Consider the following 18,614-nt stretch of genomic DNA (forward strand, 5'->3'; position numbering starts at 1 on the left):
AAAATTAAAATTGTATTTTCTATATTATTTTTTATCCTTGTTGCCTTATTAAGATATATTGTATAATTGGAGAATATTATATCCTATTGATATAATACTAGCTGTCCCAACCGGCGTTTCCCAGGCAAAGTCAAATAATTGAAAATTGAGATTTTTTACATTGACAATATTATAAGGATACTTAATATAAGTATAAGTTCAAGGACTTAAAAACGCATTAATTTGTGTATTATATAAAAGAAAAAAGTATCGTCTATGTTTACACACAATAGTCTATAATTATACAAATAATTTGTGATAAAATAATATACTTTACTATACTTCCTATATTTCAACTTAAAATTGTTTAAACATTATGAAGATTATAAATATATTGTTATTTTAAATTTTTTTTCACAATTTAGACCCTGTAAACATTACTCCAACTTGACTTAAATTTAGAGAATAATCTTAGTAGGGCTAAATCTTATTAATAATTTTAGTATAGGATTTAATCTTGTCACAGTGTCACTTAGATATTACAAATATTTTAGTGAGTGGAAATCAATTTTAAAGGGGGGCTTAGCTCCCTAAGCTTCCTTAAAAGATGTGCATTTTGTTTAATAGGTGGTAGGTAAGAGTCCATTTTTTGTTGGTCACATATTATAAACTTAAAATTAATTGAAATTTTCGAGATTATCATAAATATTTCTCATCTGCTATTGTAATTTTTTACAATTTTATTGTCATATATAAAACCTAAATAAATTTAAAATGTGTATAAATAACTCAAAGTAAGTCGAAATATTTTGAAATGGTTATAAGATTTTGAATAATGACACTTAAATAAATTAATTAATTGTATGAGTAATGAGTATTTGTTAATTTACGTGTAAATATCCAATGTCTATAGCATCAAACGCTTGTAACAAATTGATTTCCGGTAGACTTTTTTTGTTAAAGGTAGACAAACTTATGAGGAATCTTGTCAAATTATATCAAATCTTAGATGTAAAAAGATAATTTTTTATGAATTTACAACTCAAAAAAACTCGACATTTTCTTATGCTTATAAATAGCTCAAAAAGAGTCAAAATATTTTGAAAATTGTATGGTGCATAGAAATTATTGTTAACATAAACATTTCGTGAATATAGACAGTTATTTATTTTAGAGTTAAATCAGAAATAAAAAGCTGCATGCAGGTTTTGTGTAAAAAACTCAGTTTTCCTGACGCTTTTCAAAACTATTCGGACATTTTTACCCCCCAAAGTACTATTTAGATTCACTATAATGTTTATATGATGTATTAAAAATGTATATAATTTTACCTGAGTGTTATGGTTAATCTTTATTCTTTCCTCTGCACTCAAGGGATTCCGCCATGTCTCTTTGATATTCGGTCCATAGTTTGATACATGTAATTTTTTGAAGTAGTTACTGTAGTGAGTTAGTATGTTGGAAAGGTGGGCATATGACCCTGTCTGATTTTAAAAGCAGCCCGCCTGGTTGTTTTAATTGTTATATTTTATTAGTGTAAAACTGTAAAAACATAAATGTTTATTTTAATAATATTTAGAGAAAATATTATATTGTGTACAATACTATTAAGTAGTAATTAACTAGTTACCACTATTCAAATTATTTGATAAATTGTTAATTAGACAATTACTAACTAATTAATAGTTGGAATAATATAATATTTATATTTAGACGCAGGCGCGGGACGTACATGAAAGCTGGTATGTGTGTTTTATGAAGGAAAAGGAACATAATAATATATTTTAATATGAATATAGTGTGCTTGCGAGCGGTACCGATGCGACCCAATTGCCATATAAAATTGTGTGGCCGACGAGCTATGGAATTGTTGTCTGGTAGTTGTCTCCGTAATTACTCATGATAAAACAATTCTGTAGCGCTTACGAGTTCCCAGTGGAATATTTATGTACTATATAATATAGTAATTCACAAAATATTATGTTAGAGAGTGCACTCTGTCAGCTGCAGCTGTTCCCGCGAGTAATTGCAATAGCTATGTGGTATCACTATAATGTTGTGGTATGACAATAGCCCGTCGGGCAACCATTATTTAAGTCCAAATTATATAACGTCCAATGTCGGAATGTCCATTAGTCATTATTACATTATCTTTAGACTTTAATCGTCATTTAACATTTTAACTGGACAACTCACGCCAAACCTGCAATATTATTATACAAGAAATCAATATCGATTGGAATGTAACGAAATAAAATACAATAAATTGAAAACAAAATAAACTAACGGAAACCCAAAAGTAACTATATAGTTTGTAATTTTTGAATTTAACAGTTAGGTACCTTATTTTTAAATTCGTTTATGCTCAGCCTTGAAAATTTGTATTACCTACATAGCATATTACATTGAATATTTTGTTTTTTTTTTTTTATTCAAGAGAAAAAATAACGTTTGGCATCATAGCCATTGAGGGTTTATTGTTTTTTAAAAAATGTGTCTTACATTGACTTTATTATTTATTTTTGTGCAAATAACGACTAACAGAAGATAAATAGAATAAAAGATTTTATTTTACCTATTTTCAGATCAAAATAATATGGAACTAACTACTAATTTAGAAGCATTAAGCTCAGCAAATCATGAGTTTTCGTTTTCTTTGTACAAGGTAAAGAACTAATTTTTTTATTGTAAAAATCATTTGTTTATCTGATAGCTAATATTTCCATTATAGGAAATAGCCAAAAATGAAACAGAAAATATTTTCTATTCACCATTCAGTATCCATGTGATTATGTTTATGGCTAGCACTGGAGCAGATTCAAAAACATTTGATGAAATAGTAGCCACTATGCATCTAAACAAAACTACTCATTCAATGGAAGCGTATAGAAAATTATTGGAAGACTTAACAGTGAGTTTATTATGCCACGTCTCACATTCACAAATGTATAATACCTTTTATTTATTAATGGTTTTTGATGTTTGAATAGGTATAAATTGTTATAATGTTTACTTATTTCACAATAAATTATGAAATTGATGGCTATTGAATATTAATTTCTTCCCAAATTTCATTGGTAATTTATTGTTAAAATTCAGTCTCATTATGTTGTTAAATAAAGTATATTTATGAAAATAGTTTAAAATGTAGACTTTATGACATTATATATGAAGTACTTTAATACTATTTTAGAGTAAAGATGAAAATCTGAAACTAGCAACCGGAATGTTTGTCGATATAGCTTTCAATGTTAAAGATAGTTTTGTAGAAAACTCTATGAATTACTTAAAATCTTCCATGGAAAAATTGAGTTTAAAAAAAAACCCAGAACAACAACGCCAATATTTAAATAATTGGGTTTTAAACAAAACCAATAACAAAATTAAAGATATATTTCCCAAAGGTTTTTATATAATATGTTTCTAAATGAATATAAATAATATGAGTTCCAATTTTTCTACAGGCTCCATTAATGTAGATACTGCCTTAGTATTGGTGAATGCTTTGCATTTCAAAAGTGATTGGGCACATAAATTTGAATATGTTAAAGATGGCTCTTTTTATGCGACTCCAAGCAACATAATAACAGTGAAAATGATGTACCTAAAAAATGATTTGCAATACTATCATGATAGTATCCTAAAATTCACTGCACTTGAATTACCCTATAAAGTAAATATTGCTTTATAATTACTGTAAATTTAAATTTTTGAAAAATGTATTATTTTGTATTTTTCTGTTTAGAATAATGATTTTAAAATGATAATTTTATTGCCTGATGCTAAAGATGGTTTGGAAATTCTGGAAAATAACTTATCAATAATTAATTTGCATGCAATTTCAAATAAAATGACCGAGAAATACGTTAATGTCAAACTACCTCGTTTCAAATTAGAACAGTCTGTGCAATTAAAAAAAACATTATCCAATGTAAGAATATTAAAAAAAATTAAAAAATCTATATTTATTTATTTATATTATATTTTAGCTGGGATGTCCAACAATGTTTACATCAGAAGCAAACTTTTCTAACATTGTTGAAGATGGTGAACTGTATGTGAGTAAAGTCTCCCATAAGGCATATATTGATGTAGATGAAAACGGAACTGAAGCAGCAGCAGTTACTGGTAATATAGTTTAATTTCTTACTGTGGTACAGGCGCTGACTGGTAAAATAGGGCACGGGATGCTACACAATTTAAAAGACATATAACAAAAATTATTGGGGCAAATTTAAAAAATGTAGATTATTTATAAAAAATTAATATATTTTATTTTGTTTTAAAAAAATATTAAATGTATGTTAAAAACGTAAATAAGTACCAAGTTACAACAAACTTTCAATCAAAATTGTACAATATTATAGATTACTAATAATCGTAAGTTGGTAACGATCTGCTGTTCGTTAGCTGTTTAGAGTCTTTAAATATATAATAAATAATATTAGGCAAATATATTTTAGAGCAAAGAATGCTGTAGCATCCCAGTATCCCAGCCAGTCCGTGCCTGCTGTGGTATGGTTTTATTTTACTTTTTTTTAATACCATTTCATTATTAATATTATTTCTTTAAACATGTAAATACTTATATACCGATTTAATCGTTAATAAGTAATAATTTATAAAACTGTAATACTGTATTATGATAATATTTAAAAAAAAAAAACATTCAATTTACCTTGAGTAAATATAATTAAATTAATAAGCCAATTAAAAACATTTGAAATATAATTAGGTTTTGAATGTTGTGATGGCTGTGGTGGTTGTGCAAGAAGTTCTACAGATTTTGTTGTTGATCATCCATTTATGTTTTTTATTTTAACTAGATGTAATATTATTATATTTGTAGGCCGTATGACCAAAATTGATTAATTGGCATTAATGTTATTTTACTCTTGTTAACATTATTTTTTTCAAATAATTTTATATTAGTATTATATTTTTTTTGTTTATTTATTCTGTTATCAAATGTATGAGTAAATACAATTAAACAAGTGCATAGGTATTCTGTGTATTTTTAGTTAATAATAATGTGTATTATATATTTATATGTTTTGATTTATTTTACTGTAGCTTTTATCCATACTCCTTAGTCCTTTAGTCATTTCATTGTTATTCCATTAATTGCTTCCTGTAACAATTGTTTTAACAACGATATTGATTAAGAAAAATTGTTATTTAGGCAAAATTGTATCAGTTTCTGATTTCATAAACATTTTTTTTAATTTTCTAATTTTGTGTCATTTTAGTCATTCTGAGCAGAGCTTACGTATTATTTTTTTTTAATTATCAGTAGTTTTGAGTTGGGAAAAAGAAAAAAAAAGAAAAAAAGTGGCATTTTAACGCCAAACCAGTTTTTAACAACATTTAAGTTTTACTGTTGTCACACAAAAATAAACAACCTTAAATACTTGAAATTTTCACCAAATGTGTATTTGTATCTATTATATTTAATAAAATAATAATATTTAGTTTATAAGTTTGTAAGTTAATTACTTGAATAACAGTATCATAAAATTTACTTATAAAGGGGCCTTTTTTTGTCAAAAACTACAGTTTCTAATTTCAACGATACGTTGAAAATTATCACGATTTTCATCCTGAAAAAATATTCGGATTGCCCGTAATATAATATACAAGGGAACTATCTAGCCACATTTTAGATTCTGAGTGGAGCGAGGATCTAGTGGTTTTACAAAGTGTATTTTTTTTTATTTTTTTTTTGATACAAAATGTGTACCAGAAGGAGCACTTTGATTTCAACATAATATAGTATCTTATCTTTTAGTAAATTGGATCAAGATGGTACTATAGAAAGGTCATTTTTCGACTTTCTCTATAGTTAATTAATGCAACTGGAAAAACAACCGACAAATTACAAAAAACCGCTAAAAATTTAATTTCTAACGCTTTTTTCATCACCATTATAGAAACGAATACAAATAAAAAATAAAATTTTAGTTATTTTGTTGTAGTAATAAAATATCAATACCCAGACTGACGAACCGTCCCCGCTTAATGTAAAAAAAAGCCAACGGCACGTAGTGTTCCCAAGCGGTCACCCATCCAAGTACTAACTACGCCCGACGTTGCTTAACTTCAGTGATCGGACGAGAACTGGTGTATTCAACGTGGTATGGTCGTTGGCAAATAACTATTGGAAAATGATAATAATTAAATAAAATTAGTTATCTAACATAAACAGAATGTAATTATTTATTGACGTTTTTATATGTGTGTCACAAACAAAGTTATTTAATTATTATTTTTTAATATTTATTTGGATATATTCAATTCGTAAATAATTGTTACAATAAGCATATGAGCTGAAATACAAATATACAATTGCCTTTGAAAAAAACGTGAGGGGAGTAGTTAGACTCAGCAGTAACACTCGACGTGAAATTTATTAGGCTATTTTACATAATATATACACTATACATACTTATGTTAATGATTTTTTTTTTCTTATCATTTTATATTATTTAAGTAACGAATTACGCTAAATCGCGATACCAGCGCCTCATTAATCTTCTCGATGGATTTCCCGGATTGCCGGATATGTTTGTAGAGTTGAGAACAGAGAACGAAAAGTAATTAAACAATATTTATGGTGAATAAAGAGTGATTTAAAATTTTGATAATAGTTATGCTGAAAAAATGTATTACTAATTAGTTTATTTAGTTCTAAATTTCTAAATGTTATTTTAATATAATATTATTGTGTACAAAACAAGTATTATTGTCATCATCGACACAAATACACAATTGACAGAGTGTACGGGAATTCGACAGTCAGACTCTTGTAGATCAATGAGCGGGTCGACACGTACTTACTTTTACGTAAACACAATGTGGGGTTCATAGAAAAATATTTATTTATAATTATTATTATTTTAGATTCTGAGCCGAGCGATGAATGTATTGATTTCAAAATGATGTATGCGTGTTTTTTTTAATTCCCTTTTCTCTTTGTTCTCACATTTTGGGACAGAGAAATGCCACGACACGCCGGTAAACATAATATTATTTTATTGATATTTTGTATACGTAACAAAAAAATTGTTAGTTAATGTTCTTTATGCGTCCCAGAGGGTCCCACACTCCCTGCACGTGAACATAATCATGTTCAGTGGGGCCATTATTATGTTGAAATAAATAAAATCGTACTCTTATTAATGTTAAAATCAAGAAAACAACATTTTACTGTGTAAAAGAATAATTTTATTAGATCATATTAATTTGATGAAATTTTGATAACAATTATGCCAAAAAAATGAGATACAATACAACGTTGTAAAAAACAATAAATATAATTATTTTAAAGAAAAAAAAAGGCATCGGACAAGACGAGGCGATGTGGGGGGGGGGGGGGGGGGTACGTGATGGCGAGTGGGTGGTGATGCAGATAATGATGGCCACTGGTCACCTCTACACAGTTCTCACGGCCGGTCCTGCGGGGCGGACGAGAGTCGCGGGCGCGTTTGCTCTGGACGCGAAGACGACCATGGCTGCGGGCGAAGCCCGACCACGACGGCTGCGAGAGCGATGACGACAGTTGGTGACAAACGGCTAGTGCGCGATGTAATGCGCTCGACGGTACTGCGCAGGCGCTGAAGACGACTGTTGTGCTAGCCGCGACGACGGTGACCAAAGCTCGGAGCGAGCGACGAAGACTATATATAAATATCGGCTGACAGGATCAGACCACCGGGCGAAAAAGGGAGAGAACCTGCGGACAGCATCGCAACCATGAACTTATCTTATCTTATCTTAGCTTAACTTAACTTATCTTAGTTCATGATCTCAACGCGCCGCTGTCCTGATACCGTCCATGGTTTTCGCCCTGTCGTCCGCGGAGTTACGCACCGTCGAACTCTGAAACGTTTCGTTTCCTCGAGCCCGGCGCTGCTGACGTCCGTGTTCCTGGCCACCCTGTAATTATTATAGTCATCCGTCACTCACCCGCCGTGAGAGCTCTGAGGCTTCCGCCGCCGCCGCCGCCACGAGTCGTCTTCGTGCAACACTGCAGCAGCAGTCGTCACTATTAGTACCGTCGGAACGGCGTCGATGTCCGCGCCGGTACCGATATAGCCATCCGTCGTCGTGTCGTCGTCGCTTTCGGACCGAAGCAGCCGGGCGCCCGCCGCGCCGCCAGAGGGTCTCGCGTGTCGGCGACCTCGAGCGCGCGACGTCCGCGATCCCGTCTCGCTACCGCCGGTGCAGGCCGCGGAGAACGTGTATCGGCAACTTACCGCCGATCACCCCGAAAGTGCACTGTCACGCACCTAAACCTCGACCCCACGTCATCGCCTCGCCTCGTCCGCTGCCCTCAGCCAGGGGGGAACTCTCGGACGGTTTCACTTCGGCGAACAACAGCAGAAAACGCGTGCGGCCTTGGTGATGCCTGTCCACGCAGCGGACGCGATCCTCGCCGCCGTCCGTCTGCGCGGAGCTGCGCGTTTTGCCACCGTTGCCCCCGGGTCCAGCCAGCCGATCAAGTCTCCAAAGCTGTTCTTGACCTCAGCTCCCCTGGCCGGTGTGACGAACTCCTCCGCCTCGTCACTGGGCGCTTCCACAGGCGCCTGCATCGCTGGCGCGGCGACCGCGTCGTCTTTGATCCGTTCAACCGGTCCAGTACTACTGGAATCGTCGTCCGGTTGAAGGGTTTCCGACGAGTCGCCGCCCGCGAACCTGGTCGCATAGTACAGCAGGCCCGCCAAATCCGCAACCGTAGGCTCTTCTCGGAAGTTGTCAAATACGCCAAGTTCTGTTTCCATTATATCATACTCGATGTTGTTGATGATATTCTTCAAGACGTCTTCTACGGTTTTCTCGATTTGGGCGGTTGTTTCGGTATTATGCGATTCAGCCATTTTCACAGGTAAATAATTGTACGCGTATAGGTATAGTCAGAATAAATTGCAAGTGAGCCGATTCCGAATTTCGTCCTAGGCCGTCGCCGTTAATTTAAAACAAACATCGTTTATTAGTAGCCAGCAAGCAAACCATCGTATTGTTATTAATCGACTTGCAGCATCGCGACTGGATTTCGTTTATTTTTCCGAACCCTATTATTATTATTATTATTATTATTATTATTGATATACCAATACTGTACTTACGTTATAACGCAGTGGTATACTATTGTATTACAATATTTTAACGATGACTTATCAATCGATCTGCATTATATACTGTGTACTCGTTTTATACTTTTATAGGTGAAATCCGAGGTGAAATCTTTTAGATTCTGATGTCCGTAAACAGCTCAAAAAGAGTCGAATTATTTTCAAAATTGTATGGTGTATATAAAATGCTAATATAAACATTCAGTGAAATATTCAAGTATCTACAGTCATTCGTTTTTTAATCACAATAAAATAAGAAAATCGTAATATGAGAAATCGAGTGAATATCAAATGTTGTAAAAATATGAATTTCAAATGCTCATAAAAATGTAATTTAACTTTATTGTAGACATTTTTTTGTTGATAAAGGTGGAAAAATTTACGAGGAATCTTGTATTCCATTTTCGAATCCTAGATTTAAAAAGAAAATATTTGATGAATTTCTAACTCAAAATAATTTGAAAATTTTCGTCATTTTTACGTATTTTGTCAATATTTGAGATTTAAATGATTATAAAAAAGAATGTGACTAATGATTTTTAATTTTTTTTATCTGCCTTTGAAACAATATACTAGAAGCATTTTATTAAATTTTCAAGTTTTTTAAACCAACAAATAAAATGTTATTGATATTTATAGAAAAAAACTTTAAAAAAATGGAAACTGAAAATGTCCGTAAACAGCTCAAAATAAGTCAAAATATTTTAAATATTTTATCAATCATAGGAATTTATAAAATAAACATATCATATAAATTTCAAATTCTAATATGAACATTCAGTCAAAATTTCATGTATCTACGTTCATTTGTTTTAAAGTTACACCAAAAACCAAAATCGATTTTCTCGAAAACAGATTGTTTGTAAAAATTCCTATTTTTCCTTAATTTTTCTTTTGTTTTTGACGGCGTTTTTGAAAATTACTGGGAAATTTTTACTTTTTACCCACCCCCAAACTACAAACTAGATTCACTTTCCTATCAGAAAAGATACTGTTAAAGAAATTCTTAGCATTTTTACCTCGATTTTTACTGTCCTAAAAAGTGATGACAGACACAAAAAAAAAAATTTTAATTACAAAAAAAACACACATCATTGTAAAATCAAAATCAATACATTCATCGCTCCGCTCAGAATCTAAAATAAGTTTGAAATCGATATTAAAAGTCGAGCTTGAAATCGATTTCAAGCTCTGATAGCATTCATTATAATCTCAATTATTTTTAATCGATAGTAACACAACGGACGGCTTATTGGTAAAATACACCTAAATCAGAAATGTATTGCGATAAGACCCAGTTATCATATTTGGATTAAAGAATACACTACTAGTAGGTCACGATCATCTCGTTGAATTCGGCAGCTTTTCGTTTTCAAACACGTAGAAATCGAAAAATACTTACGACTATACGTTATAATAAGCAACGGTAAGTACCTACCTACTTTTCTGCTTCATAATAATATTATTAAAATAAATTATCCTCAACTTTTTTTTAAAATCCTTTTCTTAGTTGTAAGTGAAACTTATATATTATGAAACTTCAGTGCTTGATTTAGAAAAAAATTAAAAGGGGGACTCAGCGGAAGTTGGATGAAAAAGCGTTCCACACAAAATGAACCGTTACGTTACCATGGGGGCTTCGTCTCCACCGACCCTCCGAAAAGTAGCAACAATCACACCAAAACAATATTCAATTTATTCTTCAAATTATATATAAAAAAAAGAAAAACACTTAATTATTAATTATTTTCTTAAAAACATCAATTATTAATAAATTATGCAAGAAACAATAGGTCCATAAATGTTGAAATGAACTATCTTTGTTTTTGTTTTGTGATGCATAATACAATTTCGAAATGAGCGACGGTAAGTACCTATACCTAATTTTCTATTTATTATAACATTATTATAATAGATTACGCTCAACTTTTTTTTAAAATCCTTTCCTTAGTTGTAGGCGAAACTTATATATTATGGAACATTGATGTACAATGTTCAAAATTGTATTTTATAGGAATATATTATTGATAATCTCGCGTAACTGCAGGTCAGGGTCGGGTAAAAAAGGCACGCGTTTTCAGTTTTATTATCTACAGCGTTCGTGTATAACTAATTATAATTAACCAATCGCCTCAGTTGCGCATTATTTAGTATAGTACATAATAAGTAGTCTACTATACTTAGTAGAAATCAATGCTTTACTTTTTAAATTAATTTTTTGAGAGAAAAAATAATCCTGTGGCATCATGGCCTCTGCGAGGAGTTTATTGTTTTTAGCAAAATGTTTTACATTATTTGCGGGGATGATATTTTTTTTATACAATAAAAATAATACAAAAAATTAATAAAAGCAATATTAATTTAATATTATTTATCATATTACAATAAACCAATTTATCATAAATACAAACTATATAATCTACTTATTAATAATCGGATTTTTAATATCGATTTCCAGCCGAAACACTTGTATAAAAGTTTCGAATTTAGTTTATAATTATATTACAATTAAAAATGTTTATGAATTATTTGAAAAATAATTTATTTTATTTAGACAAATTTGAATTTTAAAAGCTTAAAGAAATGTTACATTGTTTTTATTATACTATTTGTTAATATTTAATTATTTTAATAAGTACATATTCTACGTATGTATGACGTAATGTATTATTGTTATTAACTTTTGATTCAATACTGATACTCAGTGGCGGCTCGTGGGTGATGGTGGTTGAGGCGCGACTTTAAATATAATAGTGGTAGCCATAGGTATAACAAATTATTTAAATATACGAAAATATACATCTTACCATGACAAAATAGATATATTTTATCATGCATCTTACTTTTTAGATAGTCGCAGTAGAAAATGGAAATTAAAATAATAATAATAGCGATTAGCAACCGACAACGCTGTTAATTTAAAAATAAATTACCCAATATAGTAATATATAAATATTTTATTGAATCGGACGACGCGCTGCCGATCGTCCAAACCCGTATAATATAAGAATCGCGGCAACAATAAACGTACCCACTACCCACCCGCACGCAAACGATTTCGCGTGTCGCTTATAAATTATTATTATTATATAAGAATTCTGAATATTGCTTGTACGACGCTGCCGGTCGTCCTCCAATATCCGTATATAAGAACGCAGCTTAAACGTACCCACACGCACACGATTGCACCGCGTCGCTTATACATGCGTGATACGAGTATTGTTCGGACTACGCTGCCGATCGTCCAAACACTGCTCGTGTGTACATGCGTACGGCGTACCCATATGGTCCAGGTATCTGAGAGAAATAACCTGTTCAACGCACACGACAATTAATGTAATACATAAATGTAAAGTAGGTAGTAACCATAGTCGGTAACTTATAACTATTTTACTATTTAAAAATTTTCAATATTTAAAAAAAATGTAAAACCAAGAATATTATAAAATTGATTTTCTTCATTTGATTAATTTTAGTAGGGGGTGCGATCGTCCCGTCGTCCAAACCACGAGCCGCCACTGCAGTGATACCTATCGTAGAACGGTGTGAATAAAGGTTCATGCTATAAGATGTAAATAAATTGTAATTTACAAATACCTATATGAATAATATATAATATGCAAATTTCTAAGTTTTTATCGAGCACTCGTTGCAAGTGGTGTATTTACATCCTAATACGTCGCGTGTGCGTTTATCGTATTTGTGCCGTCTATGTCTTAATTAATAATTAGGTACTCTCAAGTCTCAATAACATACCACGCTGTACACCTAAAGTGTAAATCGGCAATCTGTTCAAATTGTAGTTCAATTTTTATACTATAAGGCCGTTAAAGATAGTTGGATTTGTGAACTTTGTAATGAAAATTGAATGAAAAAGTTGTTAACTTGCCGTAAATATAAGCTCAAAATTTGACAAAATTAAAGTTATTTTAGGTTGTCCGATTTTAATTTAAAAAAAAAATTTAAACTCGACAGAAAATTGTCAATAGATCACATGGAGAATTTTATAAAAATAGTAGATTCATGCGATTTTTACTGAATATTTATATTCATATTTTGATACATGTTGAACTATATTTTATAGGCTTATGCAATTTTTGATAATTTGTTATTTTGTAAATTTATGTTGATAAAAAAAAAATTGTTTTTGGTCAAACATTTTGAAAAAGTAATACAAAGTTCTTCGTGAATTGTTGATAGTGGAAATTAAAAAAAAAAAGTAGAACGTAAATCCACAATAATTTTTTATGAGCATCCGAAGTAAAAATCTCGAAAATTGTAAATCATTTTGTGTTAGAAATTAATAAAAAATGTTCTCTTTATATCTGAGATTTGAAAATGTAATACAAGTTTCCTTATAAGTTGTCTAACTTTATCAAAATATGATCTACATAAATGTCTCCCGAAAAGTCAAGTTAAATTTTTAATCTATAAAATAAAGTATAAATATCAATACAATTTTATTTGTTGGGTAAAAAAAGCTTGAAAATTTAATAGAAAGGTCCAAATATATTGTTTCAAAGGCAAATCATAAATATTAAAAATACATAGGCACAATTTTTTTTAAGCTTTTAAACTTTTAAAGTTCAAATTTTGACAACATTTATCAAATTTAAAATTTAATAATTATTTTGTAGTTAAAAATGTATAAAATGTTCAACTTTTATAGCTAAGGATTAAAAATTGAAAACAAGTTCCATGTAAATAGGTTATATATAAATTACTTTCTTCACAATAATATCATCAAATTTACATAGTAATATCATAGACTGTCTCACCGTCTTCGCTCAGAATCGTTTTTCTTATACAATGATATTATATTATTGAATTGAAATTTAACACCCTCCATTACAATGACCCATTTGTAACCTACTGTACAGCAGAGTGAAACCCAATTGCCCAACTTTTTTTTCTTTGAATGTCAATAAAATTTTATTTGTTTGGTCAAAAAGTTTGAAAAGTAAATACAAGGTTCCTCACGCATTGTTATGATATCAGCTTAAAAATATTAAAAATATGTAGGTAGGCAATATTTATATCATAAGCATTTAAAGTTCCAATTTTGACAAAATTGATCATATTGAAAATTTACACATCATTTTGCAGTTAAGAATTTGTAAAATGTTCAATTGTTTAGTTAAGGATTAAAAATTTAAAATGCAAGTATAGTTCATATTATAACCAAAAAATCTAAAATTTATATAAGAACACAGTTTTTTTTTATAGTTATTTTAAGTTCAAATTTGGTTTAAATTAGATATTTAAATGAAGAATAATGATTTTCAATCAGTCATGAAATCCCTGTTACATTATTTGATAATCAAAGTCGTATATTGTACGATAGCTATTGTTTATTAAATATAACTATTGCAAAGTGTTAAGTGTGAATAAATAAAAGTATTTTTTTAATATACATGTTTCAGATCGAATAAAATGGAACTTTTTACAAATTTAGAAGCATTACGCTTGGCAAATCATGATTTTTCATTTTCTTTGTACAAAGTAAAGAAGTAACAACTATTTTTTTAATTGTAAGTATTGTTTTACCTAATAGATAAATTTTTTCATAGGAAGTGGCCAAAACGGAAACAGGAAATATTTTCTATTCTCCACTCAGTATTCACGTTATTATGTTTATCGCTAGTGTTGGAGCAGTGTCAAAAACATTTGATGAAATGGTAGCCACCATACATTTAAATGAAACTACTTATTCACTGGAAGCGTATAGAAAATTATTGGAAGACTTAACAGTGAGTTTGTAGTTTGTTTATAATACCTCATTATTTATTAATATGATTTTTTAAGCGTTCATTACAGGTATAAGTTAAAAGGACGTAGTAATAAGAAATGTTAGTACATAAAAACTAGGTTAAGAAAACAATTATAATTAACATGAAATATTTATCATAGGTTCAATATTTTAAGTTGAGAGTATATAAAAAATTTTTATTTTTAAACCTAAGATTTGAAATTAGTTTTTTTTTCTATAAATATCAATACAATTTTATTTGTTGATTCAAAAAGCGTGAAATATTAATACAAGGCTCCTGATATATTCTTACAATAGCAGATAAAAAATATTAAAAATACATTAGCACGCTTCTTTTTTTATAATCATTTAAAGTTCAAATATTGACGTAATTTATAAAATTGAAAATTTACAAATTATTTAGTAGTTAAAAATGTATAAAACGTCCAACTTTTAAAGCTTAGGATTAAAAATCTAAAACAAAGTTCCACGTAAATAGGTTAAATATAAATTACTTTATTCAAAATAATATCAAACAAATATAATTGTTAAGATTATTAGGTAATGGCTTTTTTAAAAATATTTATGTGTATTACTATAATATTATTTTAGAGTGAAAATGATAATCTGAAACTCGCAACCGGAGCGTTTGTCGATACAGCATACAATCTTAAAGATAGTTTTGTGGAAAACACTAGAAAATATTTAAAATCTTCTTCGAAAAAATTAAATTTTAAGAATGACCCAGAACGACAGCGCCAATATTTAAATAATTGGGTTTTAAACGAAACCAATAACAAAATCAAAGATGTATTCCCCAAAGGTTACAAATTTATATAATATGTTTATGATTAAATATGAATAATGTAAGTAATAATTATTTTTCCAATTATTTTTACAGACTCTATTGATAATGATACTGCCTTAGTATTGGCAAATGCTGTACATTTTAAAAGTGAATGGGCACATCAATTTACAAGTGCAGGTACAGACGGCGCTTTTTATGTGACTCCGAGCAACAAAGTAGCAGTAAAAATGATGACTCGTGAACATGGGTTTCAATACTATCATGATAGTCTTCTACAATTCACCGCACTTGAATTACCCTATGAAGTAATAATATTGCTTTATAAATGTAATTTTAACATTTTGAAAAATATATTATTTTGTATTTTAGAACAATTCTTTTAAAATGATAATTTTATTGCCCGATGATAAAGATGGGTTGAATAAACTGGAGAATAACTTTTCAAAAATTAATTTGCATGAAATTTCACAAAATATGACCCAGCATTATATCAGAGTCAAATTACCTCGTTTTAAACTAGAACAGTCACTGCAATTAAAAGAAACATTATCCAATGTAAGTACCTACCTATAAGAACGAAATAAGTCTAAATTTAATTATTTATTTAATATTTTAGCTGGGATGTCCAACCATGTTTACACGAAAAGCAAACTTTTCTTACATTGTTGAAGATGGTAATCTTTATGCGAGTGAAGTTGTGCACAAGGCATATATTGATGTAAATGAATACGGAACTGAGGCTGCAGCAGTCACAAGTAAAAATAAAGTTTATTATTCTTACCGGGGTTTAGTTATCGTTCTGAATTTTTACTTTTTGGGGGGAAATAATATTTAGTATACTATGGCCCAGGAGAGAGCATTTCTGGGCGGCGGCTCAAACGTGTCCGTTTTCACGCATTCCCATCACAAAACCTTCCCGTACGCTGGCCGCCGCCAACTCAAGCCGCTGCCACCGCGGAGCTAATTCATTTGGATGCGCGAGCGAGAAGTACTCTCTCCTGGGCCGCAGTATAGTTGATATTGTTTCTGTAAATATGTAAATATCTATTGAATGATTTAATCGTTAGGTAGTAAATATATTCATTTCTATAACAGGGATGTCAAATGTTCCATCATTAAGTGCTAAAATTAATCTGGTTTTTTTTCTGCGGCCCATGCAACTATAAAATATAATATACTTGTGGATGAATAAAAAAAATTGTGGGCTAATTATTTATTATTAGAAAATATGTATAATATAATAAATATTTTTATTTTTTAATTGCCCTCAGTAGTTAACATTCAATATTTTTCTTTACCACGAATCTGCCACCCACACATTTTAGACCTATTGTATACAAGGTGTAACAGAAAGACCTGACGAAAAAAAAATGATGCTACTTTAACGTATGACAAAAATTATTAAGATTATATGATTAGTAAATAATTAAAGAAATATACTCATGTCAGCAAAAATTAAAAAAAATTTTTGTATGATATTTGTGTAGTGCAAGTGACTATAAATAATATATTTAAAAAAAAATTTTAAATATTGATAAGAACAAAAGTTATTCCAAAAGTCAGTTCTATCTGTTACATCTTGTATATTATACCTTCTCCACAAAATGTATAGGTACCTATGATAATATTAAAATATAAAACTGTCAATGTGACCTTAATACCTACATATTATAAATGATATTATCTAATTATAACATTTGAAATATTATTAGAAATGGAATTTATCCCAAGGCGTGCAAGATTATATCAAGATTTCATTGTTGATCATCCATTTATGTTTTTTATTTCGACTAGATGTAATACTATTATATTTGTAGGTCGAATGAACACAATTATTGATTAATTGGTCAATTGATCAATTGATTAATTTATTAAAGTTTTTTTAGTTAGATATTTAATTTTGTCAATAACTCAATGCAAATGTAAAACAACTCAAATTTAAAGATTTCAATCTTGATTATTGAAAAAAAATGTGTATTACCTACTTACTTAATAGTTATATTATTACTGTTTTTTCATATAGATATTTTATGTAAAACCTTGAATATAATTCATAAATTAACGTTACATTTTTTGAAATTATATATTATTTTTAATTTTACATAATAGGCAATGTTATGCACTCCAGTTACCGATTTGAATTGTAATGTATTCAGCGTCACATATGCATCATTTAATGTTGTGTCTTACGTGTAGCTATAAAAGTTAATAAAGTAATGTTATAAGTCTACTGCTGTATTTAGAAATCATATGATGTATATAATATTAAATTGAGACAAGTACAGTATATACGATATTTTTATATTTAAGTTTATAAATGTATTTTGGTTTTATTCAGACATCAGGAACATAACAATAAATAATTACAACTTGTACTTCGGCGTGAATTTACAAATTATTTAGGTATTATTTGTCATTTTGTGCTGCAAGTTTGGCTAGTACTGTTGTAAGAAGGGAGAGCATTGGATTTATGAGAGCATGGAAGTCACCGATAAATTTAGATAATAAAGTACCTGTGCCTGATTGATTGTTGTCAGATTTTGGTGGTTCTTGATTTGAGGTTATATTTTCATATGTAAATATGTTCTATTGTGGGAAGATGAGGGATTGGATTCCGCCGAAAGAGACGCTGTGGTTTTTAGATTGAATTAGTTGGTTCGCGATTAGATTCGCGAAATACAAAAATATGCTCCCGGCCCGATGCGCAATATAATTATGTAGGTATAATATTGTAAGTAGTAAGTACTATGAGTACATAATTTTGCAGTGGAAAATGTTATATGTCCATTAATATGATTAATATTAATGTAATAATTGTATAATAAATAATTTAATATTATGTATAATTATTTGATACTTAACAATTTATGAAATCGAATCCACGATTGATGCCACCCAATCAAAACATCATAATATATTATAATAATTGATTACCTACCTCATGTAG

General features: G+C 29.8%; 1 protein-coding gene and 1 non-coding gene across 2 annotated transcripts; one reads left to right on the forward strand and one right to left on the reverse strand.

Annotated features, from left to right (window-relative positions):
• Positions 1-1,974: 1,974 nt before the first annotated feature.
• LOC132952365 (serpin B3-like) lies at positions 1,975-17,510 on the forward strand. Its single transcript, XM_061024647.1, has 16 exons — positions 1,975-2,278; positions 2,565-2,644; positions 2,711-2,890; positions 3,173-3,383; positions 3,444-3,652; positions 3,725-3,910; positions 3,969-4,107; positions 4,715-4,848; positions 10,445-10,536; positions 14,534-14,612; positions 14,681-14,860; positions 15,472-15,682; positions 15,761-15,972; positions 16,037-16,222; positions 16,284-16,422; positions 17,485-17,510. Exons 2-16 carry the CDS (start codon positions 2,576-2,578, stop codon positions 17,508-17,510), a joined length of 2,253 nt encoding a protein of 750 aa, XP_060880630.1. The 5' UTR covers positions 1,975-2,278; positions 2,565-2,575.
• On the reverse strand, positions 6,009-6,127 carry LOC132953106 (5S ribosomal RNA). The gene has a single exon (XR_009665552.1). It is a non-coding gene; the product is annotated as a 5S ribosomal RNA (ribosomal RNA).
• Positions 17,511-18,614: the final 1,104 nt, after the last annotated feature.

This window comes from Metopolophium dirhodum, chromosome 9, assembly GCF_019925205.1.
Source record: "Metopolophium dirhodum isolate CAU chromosome 9, ASM1992520v1, whole genome shotgun sequence".
Taxonomy (NCBI): Eukaryota; Metazoa; Arthropoda; class Insecta; order Hemiptera; family Aphididae; genus Metopolophium; species Metopolophium dirhodum.

What these genes read in the sequence shown, in the direction of transcription:
- LOC132952365 (XM_061024647.1), top strand. Translation starts at nt 2,576, where the DNA reads ATGGAACTAACTACTAATTTAGAAGCATTAAGCTCAGCAAATCATGAG. An exon ending in TTTCATTTTCTTTGTACAAA is followed by an intron (nt 14,613 to 14,680) that starts GTAAAGAAGTAA and finishes ATTTTTTCATAG; the next exon opens with GAAGTGGCCAAAACGGAAAC. An exon ending in CACTTGAATTACCCTATGAA is followed by an intron (nt 15,973 to 16,036) that starts GTAATAATATTG and finishes TTTGTATTTTAG; the next exon opens with AACAATTCTTTTAAAATGAT.